The following is a 22,756-nucleotide window of genomic DNA, read 5'->3' as shown; positions in this document are numbered from 1 at the left end:
GGGGGGGACCAGTTGTTTTGTCGGTGAATTTGAAATAAACCGAATGTTTTACAGAGAGAAAAGAGTGGACAGTGAACACACAGATCTAAGAGATGTGGCGGGTTTACCACCCTCAGCCTGGGACCATTATAGAACAGAAGTGTGTGTGTGTGTGTGTGTGTGTGTGTCTGTGTGTCTGTGTTGTGTGTGTCTGTGTGTGTCTGTGTTGTGTGTGTGTGTGACCAGTTGTTTTGTCGGTGAATTTGAAATAAACCGAATGTTTTACAGAGAGAAAAGAGTGGACAGTGAACACACAGATCTAACACATGTGGCGGGTTTACCACCCTCAGCCTGGGACCATTATAGAACAGAAGTGTGTGTGTGTGTGTGTGTGTGTTGTGTGTGTGTCTGTGTTGTGTGTGTGGGGGGGACCAGTTGTTTTGTCGGTGAATTTGAAATAAACCGAATGTTTTACAGAGAGAAAAGAGTGGACAGTGAACACACAGATCTAAGAGATGTGGCAGGTTTACCACCCTCAGCCTGGGACCATTATAGAACAGAAGTGTGTGTGTGTGTGTGTGTGTGTGTGTGTGTGTGTGTTGTGTGTGTGTGTGTGTGTGTGTGTGCGTGTGTGTGTGTGTGACCAGTTGTTTTGTCGGTGAATTTGAAATAAACCGAATGTTTTACAGAGAGAAAAGAGTGGACAGTGAACACACAGATCTAACAGATGTGGCAGGTTTACCACCCTCAGCCTGGGACCATTATAGAACAGAAGTGTGTGTGTGTGTGTGTGTGTGTGTGTGTGTGTGTGTGTGTGTGTGTGTGTGTGTGTGTGTGTCTGTGTTGTGTGTGTGTGTGTGACCAGTTGTTTTGTCGGTGAATTTGAAATAAACCGAATGTTTTACAGAGAGAAAAGAGTGGACAGTGAACACACAGATCTAACACATGTGGCGGGGTTTACCACCCTCAGCCTGGGACCATTATAGAACAGAAGTGTGTGTGTGTGTGTGTGTGTGTGTGTGTGTGTGTGTGTGTGTGTGTGTGTGTCTGTGTTGTGTGTGTGTGTGTGACCAGTTGTTTTGTCGGTGAATTTGAAATAAACCGAATGTTTTACAGAGAGAAAAGAGTGGACAGTGAACACACAGATCTAAGAGATGTGGCGGGTTTACCACCCTCAGCCTGGGACCATTATAGAACAGAAGTGTGTGTGTGTGTCTGTGTCTGTGTGTGTGTCTGTGTTGTGTGTGTGTGTGTGTGTGTGTGTGTGTGTGTGTGACCAGTTGTTTTGTCGGTGAATTTGAAATAAACCGAATGTTTTACAGAGAGAAAAGAGTGGACAGTGAACACACAGATCTAACAGATGTGGCAGGTTTACCACCCTCAGCCTGGGACCATTATAGAACAGAAGTGTGTGTGTGTGTGTGTGTGTGTGTGTGTGTGTGTCTGTGTTGTGTGTGTGTGTGTGTGTGTGTGTGTGTGTGTGTTGTGTGTGTGTGGGACCAGTTGTTTTGTCGGTGAATTTGAAATAAACCGAATGTTTTACAGAGAGAAAAGAGTGGACAGTGAACACACAAATCTAACAGATGCGGCAGGTTTACCACCCACAACCTCTGTCCCTGCAATCCGAATGTAACTTTGATTCCCATGCTGACCCCTGGTGGTGGTGGGGGGGGGGGGGGGGGGGAGAGGGGGAGAGAGAGAGGGGCGGGGGCAGTACAGACTCCAGCTCTGTTCCAGCTTGTTTCTTTGTCATTTGGTCTGGTTTAGATTTTTTTTTTTTTTTTTTTTTTACGTTTTGCTTGGGTGATTTGAATATCTTTTGGTTGATTTTATTCGATTCGTTTTATTCCACTTGATTTATTTCCAATCGATTTTGATTGCTTTAATTTGATTGGAAAGGGCGAATTCCGTTTAATATAATATCTCATCACACGTGCTGGTGATTGTGGAAATCTTTTTTTTTTTTTTTTTTTTTTTTTTAAGGGAGGGGTTGCGCATAGTGTGTTTGGAGAAATAGGACAGATCAAGGATGGAATCATAAATGAACATTTGAAACAGATAGACATGCGGTTAAAGACTTCGCAGAAGCGAAAGTCGTTGTTTTGATTGAAATGAATCAGTTGTTTTCTAATTCGATTTGATTTTCATTTCAGCGGGAAATGGATGGGCAGTGCAAGTCTACGCTACAACTGCGGGCACACCAGGTCAGTGCATGTGTATCTATACCACTGCAGGGGTCATCATGTGCTGTGTATCTATACCACTGCAGGGGTCATCATGTGCATGTGTATCTATACCACTGCAGGGGTCATCATGTGCTGTGTATCTATACCACTGCAGGGGTCATCATGTGCATGTGTATCTATACCACTGCAGGGGTCATAATGTGCTGTGTATCTATACCACTGCAGGGGTCATAACGTGCTGTGTATCTATACCACTGCAGGAGTCATAATGTGCTGTGTATCTATACCACTGCAGGGGTCATCATGTGCTGTGTATCTATACCACTGCAGGGGTCATCATGTGCTGTGTATCTATACCACTGCAGGGGTCATCATGTGCATGTGTATCTATACCACTGCAGGGGTCATCATGTGCATGTGTATCTATACCACTGCAGGGGTCATCATGTGCTGTGTATCTATACCACTGTAGGGGTCATCATGTGCTGTGTATCTATACCACTGCAGGGGTCATCATGTGCTGTGTATATATACCACTGCAGGGGTCATCATGTGCATGTGTATCTATACCACTGCAGGAGTCATAGTGTGCTGTGTATCTATACCACTGCAGGGGTCATCATGTGCTGTGTATCTATACCACTGCAGGGATCATCATGTGCTGTGTATCTATACCACTGCAGGGGTCATCATGTGATGTGTATCTATACCACTGCAGGGGTCATCATGTGCATGTGTATCAATACCACTGCAGGGGTCATAATGTGCTGTGTATCTATACCACTGCAGGAGTCATCATGTGCTGTGTATCTATACCACTGCAGGGGTCATAATGTGCTGTGTATCTATACCACTGCAGGAGTCATAATGTGCTGTGTATCTATACCACTGCAGGAGTCATAATGTGCTGTGTATAAATACCACTGCAGGAGTCATAATGTGCTGTGTATAAATACCACTGCAGGGGTCATAATGTGCTGTGTATCTATACCACTGCAGGAGTCATAATGTGCTGTGTATAAATACCACTGCATGAGTCATAACGTGCTGTGTATAAATACCACAGCAGGGGTCATAACGTGCTGTGTATAAATACCACTGCAGGGGTCATCACGTGCTGTGTATCTATACCACTGCAGGTGTCATAATGTGCTGTGTATCTATACCACTGCAGGAGTCATAACGTGCTGTGTATAAATACCACTGCAGGAGTCATCATGTGCTGTGTATCTATACCACTGCAGGGGTCATCATGTGCTGTGTATCTATACCACTGCAGGGGTCATAACGTGCTGTGTATCTATACCACTGCAGGGGTCATAACGTGCTGTGTATCTATACCACTGCAGGAGTCATCATGTGCTGTGTATAAATACCACTACAGGGGTCATAATGTGTTGTGTATCTATACCACTGCAGGGGTCATCATTTGCTGTGTATCTATACCGCTGCAGGGGTCATAATGTGCTGTGTATAAATACCACTGCATGAGTCATAACGTGCTGTGTATAAATACCACTGCAGGGGTCATAACGTGCTGTGTATCTATACCACTGCAGGAGTCATAACGTGCTGTGTATAAATACCACTGCATGAGTCATAACGTGCTGTGTATAAATACCACAGCAGGGGTCATAACGTGCTGTGTATAAATACCACTGCAGGGGTCATCACGTGCTGTGTATCTATACCACTGCAGGTGTCATAATGTGCTGTGTATCTATACCACTGCAGGAGTCATAACGTGCTGTGTATAAATACCACTGCAGGAGTCATCATGTGCTGTGTATCTATACCACTGCAGGGGTCATCATGTGCTGTGTATCTATACCACTGCAGGGGTCATAACGTGCTGTGTATCTATACCACTGCAGGGGTCAGAACGTGCTGTGTATCTATACCACTGCAGGAGTCATCATGTGCTGTGTATAAATACCACTACAGGGGTCATAATGTGTTGTGTATCTATACCACTGCAGGGGTCATCATTTGCTGTGTATCTATACCACTGCAGGGGTCATAATGTGCTGTGTATAAATACCACTGCATGAGTCATAACGTGCTGTGTATAAATACCACTGCAGGGGTCATAACGTGCTGTGTATCTATACCATTGCAGGGGTCAGAACGTGCTGTGTATCTATACCACTGCAGGAGTCATCATGTGCTGTGTATAAATACCACTACAGGGGTCATAATGTGTTGTGTATCTATACCACTGCAGGGGTCATCATTTGCTGTGTATCTATACCACTGCAGGGGTCATCATGTGCTGTGTATAAATACCACTGCATGAGTCATAACGTGCTGTATATAAATACCACTGCAGGGGTCATAACGTGCTGTGTATAAATACCACTCCTGGGGTCATAACGTGCTGTGTATCTATACCACTGCAGGAGTCATCATGTGCTGTGTATAAATACCACTGCAGGGGTCATAATGTGCTGTGTATAAATATCACTGCAGGGGTCATAACGTGCTGTGTATCTATACCACTGCAGGGGTCATAATGTGCTGTGTATAAATACCACTGCAGGAGTCATAATGTGCTGTGTATAAATACCACTGCAGGAGTCATAATGTGCTGTGTATAAATACCACTGCAGGGGTCATCATGTGCTGTGTATCTATACCACTGCAGGAGTCATCATGTGCTGTGTATAAATACCACTGCAGGAGTCATAACGTGCTGTGTATCTATACCACTGCAGGAGTCATCATGTGCTGTGTATAAATACCACTGCAGGGGTCATAACGTGCTGTGTATAAATACCACTGCAGGGGTCATAACGTGCTGTGTATCAATACCACTGCAGGGGTCATAACGTGCTGTGTATCTATACCACTGCAGGAATCATGTGCTGTGTATAAATACCACTGCAGGGGTCATAACGTGCTGTGTATCTATACCACTGCAGGGGTCATAACGTGCTGTGTATCTATACCACTGCAGGGGTCATAACGTGCTGTGTATCTATACCACTGCAGGAGTCATAATGTGCTGTGTATCTATACCACTGCAGGAGTCATAATGTGCTGTGTATAAATACCACTGCAGGGGTCACAACGTGCTGTGTATCTATACCACTGCAGGAGTCATAATGTGCTGTGTATAAATACCACTGCAGGGGTCATAACGTGCTGTGTATAAATACCACTCCTGGGGTCATAACGTGCTGTGTACCACAGCAGGGGTTGTGCTGTTATGTATACCACTGTGTAATTCGTATGTTTGAGAAACGTTGACATCACAGAAATTTAAAAGTTAACAAATGTTAATGAAAGTAACACCAATCAATGAACACAAGTCTTCGTCATTTCCAAGATGGCAGCGCGTTGTTTTATTTTGACGTCAGAAGAATTGCTTAGACTTTAATGGATTTTCCTTCTTTTTTTCCTTTTCTTTTCTTTTCTTTTTCTTTTTTTTCTTCCCCCCATAAATCTACATTCGTCGGTCATGTTCCGTTTCAACAAGTCAAGTTTTGCTTTGGTTATTTATATTTTATTCAGTTGTACAGTTTATATGAAACAGACTATAGTGGTGTTTTTGTTGGTGTTTTTTTGTTTTTTTAATGTCATTACGTAATCGCTGTCTGTTTTTTGTTTTTTTATTTTCTTTTGAACACGTCTACTGTGTGGTTCAGTTAGACCCTGAGAAGACAGAGCTATGCAAACATCAGTTAAACATGCCAGATATGCCGAGTCTGCATGGGAGGGTATATGGGCTGCACTGCTGAAGACTAAAACCGAAAACATTTTCAAGAACTGTCGCCGTGCCGTGAAGGAAATATACTGACAACAAACGGTGAAGTGGGAAGCGCGCCTTCTTGGTCAGTTGTATTGCCGCTAGATCTAGAGGCTAGATTTTATGGCTGAATGGAAAATATTGTATTTCCTTTTTTTTCTTTCTTTTTTTTTTTTTTTTTTTTTTTTTTTTTTAAATATTCTTGAATGTAATTATATGTTGACTTTAACGTAGCCTGGAAATTGTCATCTGGGCACCCAGTCTCTTGTTGCTACAAAACAAAAAAAAAAACCTTCTTTTTTTTCTTTTCTTTTTTTTTTCTTTTTTTTTTTTTAAAGCTGCAAACGGAACGACTGATACCGGACTCCTCCGACAGACTGAAAATGGCGTCCAGACCAAAGAGGGCCGGCCCCTACTTCCCCCGGCCACTCACCATTGTCCCCCCGGCCACTCACCATTGTCCCCCCGGCCACTCACCATTGTCCCCCGGCCACTCACCATAGCCCCCCCGCCCCCCGCCACTCACCATTGTCCCACCATTGTCCCCCGGCCACTCACCATTGTCCCCCCGGCCACTCACCATAGCCCCCCCACCCACCCCACCCCGCCACTCACCATAGGCCCCCGGCCACTCACCATTGTCCCCCCGGCCACTCACCATAGGCCCACCCCCGCCACTCACCATTGTCCCCCCGGCCACTCACCATTGTCCCCCCGGCCACTCACCCCGGCCACTCACCATTGTCCCCCCGGCCAGTCCCCCCGGCCGCTCACCATCGTGCTCCCGGCCACTCACCATTGTCCCCCCGGCCGCTCACCATCGTCCCCCCCGGCCACTATTGTCCCCCCGGCCACTCACCATTGTCCCCACCATTGTCCCCCCTGGCCACTCACCATTGTCCCCCGTGGTAGAGGACCCATGTCACTGAAAGGTGACCATTCATTGGTCTGTTATCCACGAACCTACTGCTCTTAATGTTTGGTGGTAGTAGGATAGGCCATATTTTCTATACATCGCAGGGGTGAATCCCCAGCTATTCTTAGCCACGGTCTTTTCTGTGTTTATACCACAAGGGAATTTTGTACTCTAACTTGACTGGGCGGTGAAAGGGTTAATGCCTTTCGCACAGTTTGACATTCTGTCTGACACACGCTGAATGCTAAGCTGTTATCATGATTTGATTCGGTAGACACTATCTGCTGTTGACCCATATTATAGTTGCTTGAATACACTTGTTTTAATCTTTCATGATTATAGTGAACATATACGCGAGAGGATGGAGGGGAGGGGCGCGGGGCGGGGGGGTGGGGTGGGGGGGCAGTTACCTGAACACAAAGCAGATTTAAAGGCAGAATTGTAAAAATTTAACAAGACTTACGAACGTCGACAGGCGAAGTTTTATTTGAATAATTCAAAGCCTGTCGTAAGGAGGAAGCAGCAACGTATCAGCGCGTGAGCAAGGACTGGTCAGTATTTAGAGCTGCGAGTAAGTCACTAGATAGTCTGGACGGGTAAACAGTTTCAATTTCAATCAGACTCGTAGCGACTGGAACTGACACGCAAAGCATTTTTGCAACATAATTATTTGACCTGCTTCCTCATTGGTCAGATGTTTGGCGTTATCTTTTTTTCTTCTTCGTATATCGAGCCTTTTTCACCAGTATTGTGTAAGTACCTCTGTGCATGTCTACACGTTTGTGTGTCTGTATGGACGTTGCCTGTCAGTCTGTCTGTCTGTCTGTCTGTGCAGTGCATGGAGGATTCAACAACTGGGGGGCGTGGTCGGCCTGCAGCAAAACGTGTGGAGCGGGAGTCCGCGTACGCACGCGCCAGTGCAACAACCCGGTGCCCAAATATGGTGGTGATGTGTGTTCCGGGGACTACTTCCAAACGGAGATGTGCAACAACATGGCCTGTTCCTCTGTCAACAGCTATACCCAGGTCGGCTGTCACGTCTTTGCCGGCAACGTTTCTTCTGCGTCATCGTGTTCTTTATCACTCGATTCGTTGTCATCATCCCACTTTCTGATTTCTACGCCTGTTATTCTTTCTTCTTCTTCTTCTTTCTTCTTCTTCTTCTTCCTCTTCCTTCTTCCTCCTCGGGTTCCCCTCTTCATTTTTATCCTTCTTTTCATCATCATCGTCATCCTCTTCAGTCTTTTTTTTTCCCCCGTCTCTTCCTTCCTCATCTTCTTTCTCTTGTTCTTTTGAATTCTCCTTCATTCAACATTCAGAATTCTGTCACTGAAACACCAATTGTTTCATCAACCAGACGGGCACAATAGCCGAGTGGTTAAAGCGTTGGACTTTCAGTCAGAGAGTACCGGGTTCGAATGTCGGTAACGGCCGCCTGGTGGGGTAAAAGATGGAGATTTTTTCCGATCTCCCAGGTCAACATGTGTGCCGCGGACCTGCTTGTGCCTGAACCCCCTTTGTGTGTATACGCAAGCAGAAGATCAAATACGCACGTTAAAGATCATGTAATCCATGTCAGCATTCGGTTGGTTATGGAAAGAACACACCCAGCATGCACACCCCCGAAAACGGAGTATGGCTGCCTACATGGCGGGGTAAAAACGGTCATGCACGTATAAGCCCACTCGTGTACATACGAGTGAACGTGGGAGTTGCAGCCTACGAACGGAGAAGAAAAAGAAGTGTTATCGACCTTTGTAATTCCTGATAGAAAATTTATACTTTTGAACAGTCTTGTAACAAATGGGAATTTTTTTCTCTTTTCATCTTTTCAAAATGAACCAAAAATATCATGTAATGGAAATACACCTTGTGAAAAAACAGTGTCATTTGCATTAATTTTATTTGTTAACATAATCAAATCAATCTTTTAAAACTCTAAGACCGACTTATTTCAAACAGAATTCCTCGTCCTCAAGGGTACGTTCTTCATCATGAATCACTGTGATTTCTCGAGCTTTACCTCTTTAATGTGAAGTTTATCATTCTTGGTTGTCTTTTTGTCTTCATTTTGGTCATTTCTTTCGCATTTCGTCACATGAGACGCAAACCCTTTGCCTTTGTTATTGTTTGAGCAAAATGTATTCTTCTTCTAATATGTCGTACGTAATCGAACCTCTGTGTGGTGTGGTGTGGTTGTGTGTGGTGTGGTGTGTGTGTGTTTGTGTGTGTGTGGTGTGGTGTGGTTGGTGTGTGTGTGTGTGTGGTGTGTGTGTGGTGGTGTGGTGTGTGTTTGTGTGTGTGTGTGTGTGTGTGGTGTGGTGTGTGTTGGTGTGGTGTGGTTGGTGTGTGTGTGTGTGTGTGTGTGTGTAGCAACACTGCACGGGCCGGGAATACTTCACGTGTGCCAGTGGGTCGCAGTGCATCCACTTCCTGAAGCGGTGTGACTGTGCCCAGGACTGTGCGGACGGCAGCGATGAGACAGTGGACTATGCCGGCTGTTCCTCCGACCTGGAACAATGTACCAATGGTGCCGGTAGGTCTTCCGCTCTGACTGCCAATGTCTGACACTGTGTGCGACTCTGTGTGTGTGTGTGTGTGTGTGTGTGTGTGTCTTTTCCTCGCTGTCTCTTTCTTTCATAATTTTAGCTTTGTATTTTGTATCGCTTTATTCTTTTACAATACAACATAATACAATACAAAATAATAAGTTCAGTGCGATACAGTGTATTACTTCATGAATCCCCCATAGAGGACATTGTTGTGTCTGTTCATACATATACACGTGCGCATGATCATGAATTATACAAATGCAAGCATAAGAACAGAACAGGCATGAACGCACATCTTAAAAGACATGTGCAGATTTTTTTTTTTTTTAACTATGTTTAAACATGCAGTAGATCCACACATGCGATTGTCTGTTACTTCATAGTGTTACTTCCTTAGTGTAAGATAAACCCTCTCTCTCTCTCTGCCAATTCGTTTGTAATGCATGTTACTTCTGTTTGCTTTTTTATATTCTTTTTCTTTCTTTCTTTCCTGTTAAATGTAATTTTATATTCATGCAGTCTTTACTATGTGCTTCTTTGTTATTTCGATGTATGTGTACCAATATACGCACAGTCCTCATACACACACACACACACATACATATTATGTGTGTGAGGCATCTTGCTGTGACACCAGCAGTCATGGCCACTTCACAGACCATGTCATTTCTCCTTGGGAGGGAAGGCGCTGGCAGATCAACCAGCACGTCTCCTGCACCACGCCAAACCTGGTCCATCTATTGACCTGCAGACTACACCCGGAGGCACAATATGTGGGATGCTCCTTCGATTTTAAGAGATGATGGGCAAACCACAAAAACGACTGCAAACTGAGGAAAGGCACCAAGTGTTCGGTCGCTGCCCATGTTTCTTCCACCCCTCACCCTTCTGACGACAGCCTCAGCTTTTTACAGGTGACAGCGTTGAGCAGGTCAACAAAATGGAGGAGCTAAAAAGAAGAGAACTCTTCTGGATATACAGCCTTGGGACGGTTTTTGTTGGACTGAACACGAGAAGTGACATCCATGGGTTTTCGTTGTGAACCCTGAATCGAGTCGTGGAGTTACCAGTTCGGGTTGTCGTGGTGGTTATACACGATCACTGAGATACAGAGAGAGAGAGAGAGAGATTTATATAGACAATTGAAGGAATATTTAGAACATGATATATGTAGCCAAGCGCTCAGCTGGTTTCAGATACTGCGTCATGCACAAGCTATAGCAGACGCCATTTGTCACAGTGTACCTGCTGCCTTTCAATGACTCAGGCATATATAAGGCACGACGGCATTCCAACTTTGAATAATCGGTGTCCTATCTAAACTGCTCCTAAACATCTATTAAATCAAGTCTCTGTATCGTTCACTGCAATATTATATTTGTTATGCTTATACACACACACATCAATCATTTAGAAGCATGTTTGATTTTAGTTTAATCGTTCGTCAGTCTAAAGATTTCAACTGACGCTAAACTTAGGTCATTTTGTCTTCTCGTCACACATAATGCTACAGTTTACAATTCTATATGTGACTGCTGTTGGAAACTTAAACCACACCATTATAGTGTTTGGATGAGAATAGATCAGGCATTTAGAAATTGCAAAGCTGATTTTCATTGTCAACACTAAACGACATTCACTGCACAACTAGCATCGCTCGATGGCTTTGACTGAGGTGAAAACTGTGTTTCTGACACACCGTATTTTATTAAATATCTCTTTTGTCGGATCAGCAAACTACAAGTATTATATACTGACAGAATTGTCGCGATTCCATATTTAAATCTATACCGTTTGTGTTTGCCTACGTTAAACGGATTTAAAGCAGTTTGTAATTTTCAGCGACAAGCTTGCTAAAACTGGCATTTTCAGGTGACTTAAACTAAATATAAATTAATTAAAAATAATCAACACATCATTTTATACTCATTAGAAAGTAGGTGTTGAGCTGTTTCTTTTGCAATCAACCCGACATAAATCGGTTCAGGAATCATTTAAAAAATCTATCACTTAACACCTTGTAGCAAACACAGATTACTCAAATATTTAGCGCCATAGGCCCGATTTGCTTTACAGCACACGTGGGCGTCACTGCCGTTCGCTTAACTTGCATAAATAGCCACAGCAGGTGATGACTGGTCACTCTCCACCTGGCCAGTCACTGGCTAGAGCCTGCTCTCTCTCTCTGTCTCTCTCTCTCTTGCTGTGTTGCACACAGAGTGTGTGTTGCTGCAACAGCCAGCGTCATCGCCATCATTTCACTGTATTGTTCCCTTTATTCTCTTCTTTTCTCCTTTACTTAATATTGTAATAAAACAATAGAAAAACCCATTTGTGACTGGCCTGCTATATGTCCCTGGGCCAGTGCTTGCATCTTTTCTATCCTTTAATTCAGTAAATCATCCTTAATTCTTTGGTACGGTCCCCTTTATAATAATAATACCACTCGGGACCACGGCTACAAAAGTGGCGTCGCCAACAGGATATTGATTGGACAGGACATTGATCCGACAGGATATTGATCTGACAGGATAAAGATCCACAACAAAATAGATCCAAAATTATTCCCTTTAATGTTTCAATTCTTTTATCCAAATTAATTCCAAACAAGAAATTAAAGTCCCTTACCACCAAGTGTACTTTGTTACATATTTACGTAGTAGAAGACGTCATGTAAGGTCAGAAAGATGACGTAAAGAAAACAACATTATGTCACCTATTATGAGCGTAGTCTGTGACCAAGCTGCTGGGTTGCAGCGAAAATTCAGATTTTTTACTCACTTGTGTAAACAAAGTGAGTCTATGTTTAAACCCGGTGTTCGGTTGTCTGTGTGTGTGTGTGTGTCTTTGTCTGTGTCTGTGTGTCCGTGGTAAACTTTAACATTGACATTTTCTGTGCAAATACTTTGTCAGTTGATACCAAATTAGGCATAAAAATAGGAAAAATTCAGTTCTTTCCAGTCATCTTGTTTAAAAACAATATTGCACCACTGGGATGGGCATGAAAAAAAGTAAAAAAAGAAGCCAAATTATATGCAAACTGCATTTACTGTTATATTTATATTTTTTGTATTCTCTAAACTTGGCACTTTGATCTGATGTTCTGACACAACAACAAGAGCAGTCATTATTCTAATTTTTTGTTCAAACGGGAACTTCTTTTGCTAAGCATGGACGTTTTATTTATTTTGCAAACGTTTTGGTGTAGATAGTAGAAAAGGGAAATTAATCTGTAATTAATGCTAGGGGACTTAATTTGCTTTAAACTGATCTTTCTCATTTTAAACATTACATTTTGAAATTATACTCAATACATAAAAACTTGTGTGTTTTACTCTCAGTGTACAGGGCTTTCACTATGTTCATTCATCCAAGTGGTCTTTTTTTGAAAATACTAAAATCAATATGACGAGTGGACTTTATAGATCTATTGGCTGAGCCCTGAAGGTCATGAGCAAAAATCAATTGCGTACACATATTTATACACATTCAAAGCGCGTGCTCATATTCTTCGCAAACACGAACAACGCCATTTTGTTTCAAGTTGTTGACCTGCCTGTTCAATCCTATATTCAATGGACAATACACGATAACATGTGATGGAAAGTTGGAGAAGGAGACCGTTAAATATTTATTCAGAGAAAGATTTGTGAACGCCTCATCACTTACTGGATTATGCCCCAAACTGCCATAAAAATATCCACAGAATCAGTCGGAATTCACAGTTTAAATTGTAAACCATGCGAGTTAATACCCTTGAATTGATGTAACGAAAAAATTTCCAGTCTTGACTTTTCTCAAAATAAAGTCCTTTTCACTTCATACGACGTTTAGAAGTACTTGTACTTGGCTCTTCATGTTATTAGTTTAACAAAATACTCAATTTTCATATCAACTTTAAAACTAGCATGAACATGAAAGAGAAATTGAATCGACCGTGTGTACTACATTCCCGGCGGGTGTAACTAAACTTGTACGTCTATCTAGATCTACAGAAAACGGCGAAATGTTGCAGTGTGATTGCGGTGATAGCCACGTCTCCTTTACCGCGGACTTAAAAGGAATTTTTTTTTTTTTTTTTTATTGCCCTTAAAGATTTTTTTGAATGCCCAAGATACACCAGAATAATATGATTTAAACAGCGTTCTCACTGCGAATACCGCAATTGATTTATCGCCCTTTAAAAAAGTATGTTCAAATATTAAATTTTAGAACGTCAGTTAAGGAGCCACGGTAGTGTAATGGGTAAGACAGTTTCTTCTCACCCGAACACGCGGGGTTCGAATCTGGTTACGACTTCTTTTTTACAGAACACATTTTAACGATTACATTTTTTTTTTAAAGTGTATCACAAGTGAGTCTTGAAGGCCTTGCCTCTCTTGTTTTATGTTTGTTGTTGTTGCTTTTTGTTTAACAAAATAAGTGTTAGTTTCCAACTTTATTTTATTCGTATATATATATATATATTACTTTGTCTTCCTTGACTTGACATGCTGTTCTCTATTATATGTTATCAGTCCATTAACTAATTTTGTTTTCTCATATTTCTTCTCTCTCTCTCTCTCTCTCTCTCTCTCTATATATATATATATATATATATATATATATATATGTGTGTGTGTGTGTGTGTGTGTGTGTGTGTGTGTGTGTGGACTATGCGTATATTGGTATACATACATCGAAATAACAAAGAAGCAAATTGGAACCTGTGATATTAATTTTTATTTTCATTTACTACTTCATATGCATAAGGAATTATTCTCCCTTTGGTATTATTTCCCCCCATTATTGCTATGTGTATCTCCATCAAAATTACTGTTCCATATTTACATTAGTAAAGTACTTGATAACATACACTTTGTAAACACACGTGTGTGTATGTGTGTCGTGTATATTTGTGACTTTTTGTGACTTCATTTACATAATGTATTTTAGTAATACTATGCGTGTGCCTCCGTGTGTGTGTGTTTGTTTCTTTTCCCTTTTTTAGTATATATGTATCTTACAACCACTGATGCTTATAGCTATATGTGGTATTGTGTAGTGCATGCTTATGACTTTATGTAGTACTGAGTAGGGCGGGGACTGGATGTAAAAAAATAAATAAATAAGTAAAAATATTTTTAAAAAAAGCGCGCCTTTGCTTATCTATTATCCTCGAAAATATAGAATTTTATCTTGCCTTGTCTTCAAGTTCCACCGTGTATCCCGACTATCAATAAAGTTATTTCTCATTGAATTGACCATACGATACTGGCATTTACTGATGTACCTGTAAACCATAGCTAGCTGTTGTGCTGTTTACAGCGGGTCTGTGTCCCCGGCTGCTGCTGACAGCCTTGCTGTCTGTACTGGTGACCTGTGTGCTCAGCTGTCTGCTCGGCGGACAGCCCGGACCCCTGTGAGCTGAGTCTGCTTCACGGGCCTCACTCCGGGCTGGCCGGGGACTGAGAACGACCACGAAGTAACTGGGTTTGCTGACCTTGACAAAGGCGGAAAAGACAGCGCGCGACTTCCCCTGAATTAATATTCGTTTCTGTAATTGTGTCTTCTGTTTTCCTTCTCCTTTTTTATTTTTTTTATTTTATTTTATTTTTTTTACAAGTTATTTGTCAGTGTTCAAAACGCGAAGTAGTGGTATTGGAAAGACCGGCTTCGATAAAAGGGAGGCAATCCCTCTGGGTTTTGTTTTCTCCCTTGCACCTCTCCCACTCTCTCTCTCTCTGGATGACTATATTTTCATGCATTTTTCGTGTATTTTTCTTGGGTGTTTGACTTTATTTCTCATGTATTTTCTTAAGTGTTTGACATGATTTTCATGTATTTTTCTTAAGATTTTCATGTATTTTTCCTAAGTGTTTGACCCCGTTTATTTTCATGTATTTTTCTTGTGTTTTCGTTTCAGTTGTTGCCCATTAGGCTGGATGAAAAACCCAAACAAACAAAAAAAAAACAAAACAAAAACCGTAGTGATGCTTATTCCACTACCCTCTTGAAAGAAAATTCGTTTGTTTCATTTCATTTTGTCAGTTTTCAACAATCTTTCCATGAGTGTATTTGTATATATAATACTTTTCTTTGTATATAGTCATCCCACAAGTGCGCCGTACACTCCTGTCCTCTGTGTGTGTGTGTGTGTGTGTGTGTGTGTGTGTTGATAATATTGCTTTTCGCTTTTATGTGAACCCCCAACCCCACCCCCCAAAAAAACCCTGAGTTCCCCTTTTTGTGTTTCGTCAGGTGTTTCCTTCTCCATGTTATTGCCTTCTTATTCCTGGCTCCTCGGAGTCATCCCTACCGTCTTTGATACCACACATTTAGCCGTGAAGAGCTGTAACAGTAACTTAACCAGGATTTCATGATTGGCACCAGTCACTAAAACACCAGACTGGTTCATGTTAAACAACAAGGATTTCATGGTCACTAAAACACCAGACTGGTTCATGTACATCAACAAGGATTTCATGATTTACCAGTCACTGAAACACCAGACCGGTTCATCATGTTAATCAACAAGGATTTCATGATTTACCAGTCACTGAAACACCAGACTGGTTCATGTACATCAACAAGGATTTCATGATTTACCAGTCACTGAAACACCAGACTGGTTCATGTTAATCAACAAGGATTTCATGATTTACCAGTCACTGAAACACCAGACTGGTTCATGTAAATCAACAAGGATTTCATGATTTACCAATCACTGAAACACCAGACTGGTTCATGTTAATCAACAAGGATTTCATGATTTACCAGTCACTGAAACACCAGACTGGTTCATGTTAATCAACAAGGATTTCATGATTTACCAGTCACTGAAACACCAGACTGGTTCATGTATTTGTAAATCAACAAGGATTTCATGATTTACCAGTCACTGAAACACCAGACTGGTTCATGTAAATCAACAAGGATTTCATGATTTACCAGTCACTGAAACACCAGACTGGTTCATGTTAATCAACAAGGATTTCATGATTTACCAGTCACTGAAACACCAGACTGGTTCGTGTAAATCAACAAGGATTTCATGATTTACCAGTCACTGAAACACCAGACTGGTTCATGTAAATCAACAAGGATTTCATGATTTACCCGTCACTGAAACACCAGACTGGTTCATCATGTTAATCAACAAGGATTTCATGATTTACCAGTCACTGAAACACCAGACTGGTTAATATAAATCAACAAGGATTTCATGATTTACCAGTCACTGAAACACCAGACTGGTTCATGTAAATCAACAAGGATTTCATGATTTACCAGTCACTGAAACACCAGACTGGTTCATGTAAATCAACAAGGATTTCATGATTTACCAGTCACTGAAACACCAGACTGGTTCATGTAAATCAACAAGGATTTCATGATTTACCAGTCACTAAAACACCAGACTGACCGGTTTATCACTGGGTCAGTGCAAATGAATCCGTGGAATAGAAAAACATACCTTTTGCTACCAATATTTTGAAACATGGGATGAGTAATTACTGATTGACTCAGTCACACTGAAAGTGTCTGATATCATAGCGACTTGTCGATGTTCTTGACAGTATTGTTTGCCGAGTGCCTTGTGTTTGGGTGTTGGTTTGTATGCCGTCAACTGATAAAAAAAAAGAGTTCCGTTTTGAATAAATAACAGAAGACAGTTTGACCCTTATTGTATCACTGTCAAAAGGAGTGTTGCAGTATATGCCCATGTGTGCGCACGCATGAGTGTACTATGTATGTGTGTGCCGGCTGCGTGTGTTTGTGTCTGTGCGTGTGTGTCACCGTGACGCGACACTGAGTGTATTCCGGTCGCAGCAGTGGCGGATTAGCAGATTTTTCAGTCGTTTTATTTATTTATTTATTTATTTATTTTATTGGTTTAAATAATCTTTAATTGTTCAACAATACACATGATTACAGTGCAATCAAAGTGCATCAACAAGCTCAGTTAAAGCTTATACTGTGCTCACAACGTTGCACTTCAATTTTAACATGACGGCTGATGAACCATATATTATCAGTTGTATCAAATAACATTCATAAACAGTAAGTAATGAAATAATGAAATAAAACAAATAATACATAATATAGTAAAATAATGCTAATATCAATATTAACATGAGAGTTAAATTCACGGTCGTTTGTTTAGTTGCCAACACCCAGACATCCTAAGAAAGCCGCCGCCATTGCCAGCTAGTTCCTTACAACAGATAATGTTTCGTACAGTACAAATACTGACATGTAAAAAGAAGAATCCGGGTGAAAAGTGGATATCAGTGTCTACAGAAAATGTGTAAGCCTTGTGTGGTTCCGTGTATGTATGTATACGTAGAGTGGAGTGATGGCCTAAAGGTAACGCGTCCGCCTAGGAAGCGAGAGAATCTGAGCGCGCTGGTTCGAATCACGGCTCAGCCGCCGATATTTTCTCCCCCTCCACAAGACTTTGAGTGGTGGTCTGGACGCTAGTCATTCGGATGAGACGATAAACCGAGGTCCCGTGTGCAGCATGCACTTAGCGCACGTAAAAGAACCGGCACGGCATCAAAAGGGTTGTTCCTGGCAAAATTCTGTAGAAAAATCCACTTTGATAGGAAAAACAAATAAAACTGCATGCAGGAAAAAATACAAAAAATGGGTGGCGCTGTATGTAGCGACGCGCTCTCCCTGGGGAGAGCAGCCCGAATTTCACTCAGAGAAATCTGCTGTGATAAAAAGAAATACAAATACAAATAGTTCAGTGAACTTTTGTTTTCAAAAGAGTCCGACTGTGAACGGATTCAGTACCAACCAATCTTTGTAAATGCCCATCCTTGATGTATTCCAAATGCTACAACAAAAAAACTGAGCCATTTCAGGGGCCACCTTTTACAAGAGACTACAGCTGCACAAGAATGAACCAATTATCTAAGATGGAAGCACTTGGTTCCCCAGCGGTAAAGCGCTATTTAACTCCAACCCATCGATGAACAATGATTTGTCTGTATTCCCGTGTTACATGGAGAATTTATGCAGCAGTCCTTATTGCACGCGTATGACGTAAAATGTACTGAAAGAAGAGAAAATGTAAATAAATAAATAAACAGCAGTATCAGTATCAGTAGCTCAAGGAGGCGTCACTGCGTTCGGACAAATCCATATACGCTACACCACATCTGCCAAGCAGATGCCTGACCAGCAGCGTAACCCAACGCGCTTAGTCAGGCCTAGAGGGGAAAAAAAAAAAAAAAAAATATATATATATATATATATATATAAGCGTACATACATAAATAAATAAATAATAATTATGATGGGGAAAAAAAAAGATAGTAGTAATGAAAATAATGATAAAAAAAAAATATATATATATAAAATAATAATAAACAGCAAAGAAACCAAACTAACATCTGACATATCCTCCAAAATCAACGCGCACAGCGGGATTTTTTTTTTTTTTTTTTTCTCTCTCGCTTTGAGGATGATTTTTTCTAACTTATCCGTGACAAAAGCGTAAACGCAACGCTAAATAATTATTCATACTGGTGCTGCTTCGACAGAAGGGAAAAAAGCCTCTTTGTTAATGAAATCTAAATAGTTCTCAGATCAATGGTTGCTTCCCTTGCTTCTTTGCCGTTTTATCTCTCTCTCTCTCTCTCTCTCTCTCTCTCACACACACACACACCTCATGATTTTCAGTGTCTTGAGTTTCTACAGGTACATGTATGGTGTTTCTGGTTCTCTCACCATCCCGAAGATAGGGTCCACCTGGCGAGCCCACGAAGGACAAACTGCAGTTATGTCAGGCAAACCATCGACTCTTCCCCCGACACTGAGATACAAATAAAATGGAAATTAACAAACAACGAGGCCAGGAGATGAAATGATTAACAAATAGTGAAGAGTGGTAATTCTCTCCATTCACAAGGTACACAACTTCAAGTCAGTGCTGCTTACGCTACCGATTCAGCTTGCACACAGGTAAATAAAAGGTATATTGGAACAAACCCAGACTTACGCTACCGATTCAGCTTGCACACACTGGGTAAATAAAAGGTATATTGGAACAAACCCAGACTTACGCTACCGATTCAGCTTGCACACACTGGGTAAATAAAAGGTATATTGGAACAAACCCAGACTTACGCTACCGATTCAGCTTGCACACAGGTAAATAGCGTAAGCCGCACTGACCTGACTTGAAGTTGTATACAAATAAAATGACCACAGTTGATGTCCACTTTGATGGATTCTAGTCCTTGTCCATCCCCCTGTCCTCTTTTTTCGTGGGACTTTGTCAAAACTTTGACGGCGGATTGATTTGCACTTCTTTTCTCTATTGTCATGTTGTTCGAGATAATGATTTGCCCGATCAACGAGTGATGGATGGACACTGAGCATCTTTTTGTAGACCCCAGTATGGCTAGTATGCATAGCACTTCACCTGTCAGCACTCGTGTGCCCGACAGTACCACCCATGCTATACAGTCTGATCCTGCGCGCCCTCTTGGCTGTATTTCTGAATTGGCCTACATGTAGTTATTTATTGATTATTTACCACTATTACATTTCCTTACAACAATATAACTCGTCTCGTTTTCTCTCTATTTCTACAATACGAACCTTCGCCGGACTGAGCAGATTTTGGACGTCATTGGACTGTGATCCCCCACACCCCCTGCCGCCCCCACCCCCTCCCCTCCCTGAGATTGGGAACACCGTTGAACTATATATTGTAAATCCAGATCACTTTGGTGTAGAGCTCATTGTATTATCAGTCATGAACCCACGTAGGGTGAAACTGCAGTTACAGCAGGCATACAACTGGCGTTGAACTGTGTGTGTGTGTGTGTGTGTGTGTGTGTGTGCGTGCGATGCCATAACTAAAAAAAAAAAAAATCTCTGTCTTTGCCAGAAGGTTTCTCAGTTTCACAAGGGAATGTTTCTTTTTGCAGAGATTTAGGCGATTGCTGCTGAAAGACGGATGCTGTGAAAAAAATAAACAAACAAAACATCTCGACAAAAAATTGTTTATACGTCCGGCTCGACGTGTGTGTTCAGTTGGACTATACAAACAAACAAAAAAACAACAACAACAACAAAAAAAGCATGGCCCATTTCTTTGGAGTACCTGGTGTGCTACAAAGGCTGCATAAAGCCATTTCGAGCGGTCATTAAAAATACATGACAAATAAAAAATAAAACTTTAAAAAAATGAATTAGTTTTGGACATCCGGTTAGACTGGTTACTTATATAATGCAAAAATAGTTTCCCCATTTATATTTTTTCCCCTTCGATTTGTATCCGAAAGAACGTCACCACCCAAATCTAAGCTGTTTCATTGTGATCACATCATGTGGCGTAGCATCCCACCAAATTACGAGGAAATCCATCAGTCCGTCTTCTTGTCAGTGACACACGGACTCACCTTTTTGTCGCATTTAGCTTGATGAAGCGTTACAAACACACTGGATGCAAACATTAGCCTAGATCATTACCATAAAATCGATTGTGTCTGGACTTACTGGTCGCCGGGGACTGTTCCACTAAATTTCAAGAAAATCTGTCCACAACACCATACGTAATCATGCCAACAGACATAATAAACATTGCCTCCATGTGGACGTGCTGCAATGAATAGGCCTTTTATGCAAAAAGAGAAGGACAAAGACAGAAACGACTTAAACAGATGTAAATCTGCACATTGATGTCTGATTGTTCACCTGTCGCACGTGTCGCTAATGCACAGCAGCGGAGACGGGCAGACAGGAAGAGATCAAAGCAGATCAACTGACTGAACATCGTGCCGAACATCACGTGCACCACCGCCTATCTCAGTGACGTCTGTGTGCACGGAATACAGCAAGCTGTGTCCGGTAACTGGGGGAGGCAGGATAGACTCGTGACGTTATGGGCCTTCCGCCTTCAGCCACAGGACTAAGTATCGAGCTGTTGGGGTAGGTGGTTGCAGTAAATGACAGAAATACCAAACTTTTTGTTGTTACAAAATGGGGACCAGCATATTGTTATCACTTCACAAGATGTTAAGGTGGTTATTTGGTTGCACCAAAATACTGAACATGTAAAACTCCGTCAATATGAGAAAAATCGGACCCAGCGTATCATGTTACAATACGTTCTTTGGCGAGGAGGAGTAACATAATTATTTCAATTGGCTTGAGGAACAGTACTGATAAAGTGGGCTACAAATTCCAACTTACATTGTATTTGTTTTTCTCTCTTCCTGAACATACGTCTTTTTTGTGTGTAGATTTCTTCTTTTTCACAATGATTTCGTCTGGTTAAGAATTCGACCTGTATCCTCACACACTGAAGCAACTGATGCAGGTTTGTTTAGTTTCCTTTGTGTTGTGGCATGCTCTAGACCGAAAGAACAGTCCCCAATAAACGATGTTGTGCATTTCTTTTGCTGCTGCTGCTATGTATACATATAAATCAAAACAACGGAATATGTGACTGGGAATGGTGTTTTCATTTTTATAACCAGGATTTCTTGGTGTCCCTAACCTTTGTTTCCGTCTGTTAGCTGAAGGCAGGCACTGAAGTCATATGTGAAGGTGTGAAGTCATATGTACTCTGTTTTATACAATGAACGAAAGTCTGGAAATTCTTTCTTTCTTAACGCGCTACGCTTACAAGGTTTGTGGAAATACTGAATAACAGCATGGCCCTCGCGAAGGTCGTGTGCTGCGGTACAGGATGGAGGGGGGACGAGGTAGGAGTTGGGGCGGGGGGGTGGGGGGGGGGAGCTATATTGGGCTTCAGAGGGAGTGGAGAATATCCTGTGTGAACACCGGCAGAGGCCCGAAGTGTTAGATGTCAGGGCAGGCAGACTCACACCACGTGGATGACAAAACCTGCATGGGCAGGGGCACACCTGCAGTCAAAGGAGTGACGGGTCAATACAGACCGCCAAATATGGCCTCCAACCGTCCTTTGTTGGTGAGAGGCGGTTTGTTACAGCTTGTCACTTCAAAGCTTCTCCTGTTTCGGACAGTGTCTGGCTTGTGTCCGGGTCTTGCTACCGGTAAACACAAAACCCAGAGACAGCCACGAGAGAGAGAGAGAGAGAGTTAAACCTCTTAATCGATTGTGTGTATGACAAAGATACTTGAACAAAAAAGGTTGTCAGATAAGGAAGACCGTGGGTCCCAAGGAAAACTACTGTTTTACTAACTTTCAACTTTAATCTTGAGTTTTGTGCAGCACTTAACGTATTCCCAACATCGAATCCACAGTCAAATCACGATAAACGGAATTGTTCAATTTGGCGTTCATGCGAGTGAGTCTTGCCATGCTGCGCGATCCGTCTATCAACTGCGTTTGCCCATTCTGGGTGACTGGAGATTTACGACCATTAATTAATAAAATGGATGGTGA

General features: G+C 41.9%; 1 protein-coding gene across 1 annotated transcript in view; it reads left to right on the top strand.

The window, feature by feature from the left end:
* LOC143302003 (hemicentin-1-like) overlaps positions 1 to 14,875 on the top strand; it is a 36,182-nt gene extending 21,307 nt beyond the window's left edge. Inside the window, exons 11-14 of the mRNA XM_076616487.1 lie at positions 2,133 to 2,183; positions 7,665 to 7,855; positions 9,203 to 9,365; positions 14,689 to 14,875. Coding sequence (XP_076472602.1) covers positions 2,133 to 2,183; positions 7,665 to 7,855; positions 9,203 to 9,365; positions 14,689 to 14,786 — 503 coding nt within the window. The 3' untranslated portion in view covers positions 14,787 to 14,875. The remainder of the gene's footprint in view (positions 1 to 2,132; positions 2,184 to 7,664; positions 7,856 to 9,202; positions 9,366 to 14,688) is intronic.
* Positions 14,876 to 22,756: the final 7,881 nt, after the last annotated feature.

This window comes from Babylonia areolata, chromosome 28 (genome assembly GCF_041734735.1).
Source record: "Babylonia areolata isolate BAREFJ2019XMU chromosome 28, ASM4173473v1, whole genome shotgun sequence".
NCBI classification, from domain to species: Eukaryota; Metazoa; Mollusca; class Gastropoda; order Neogastropoda; family Buccinidae; genus Babylonia; species Babylonia areolata.
The sequence above is the reverse complement of the archived record's forward strand: the minus strand, read 5'-3'. Positions and strand labels throughout refer to the sequence as shown.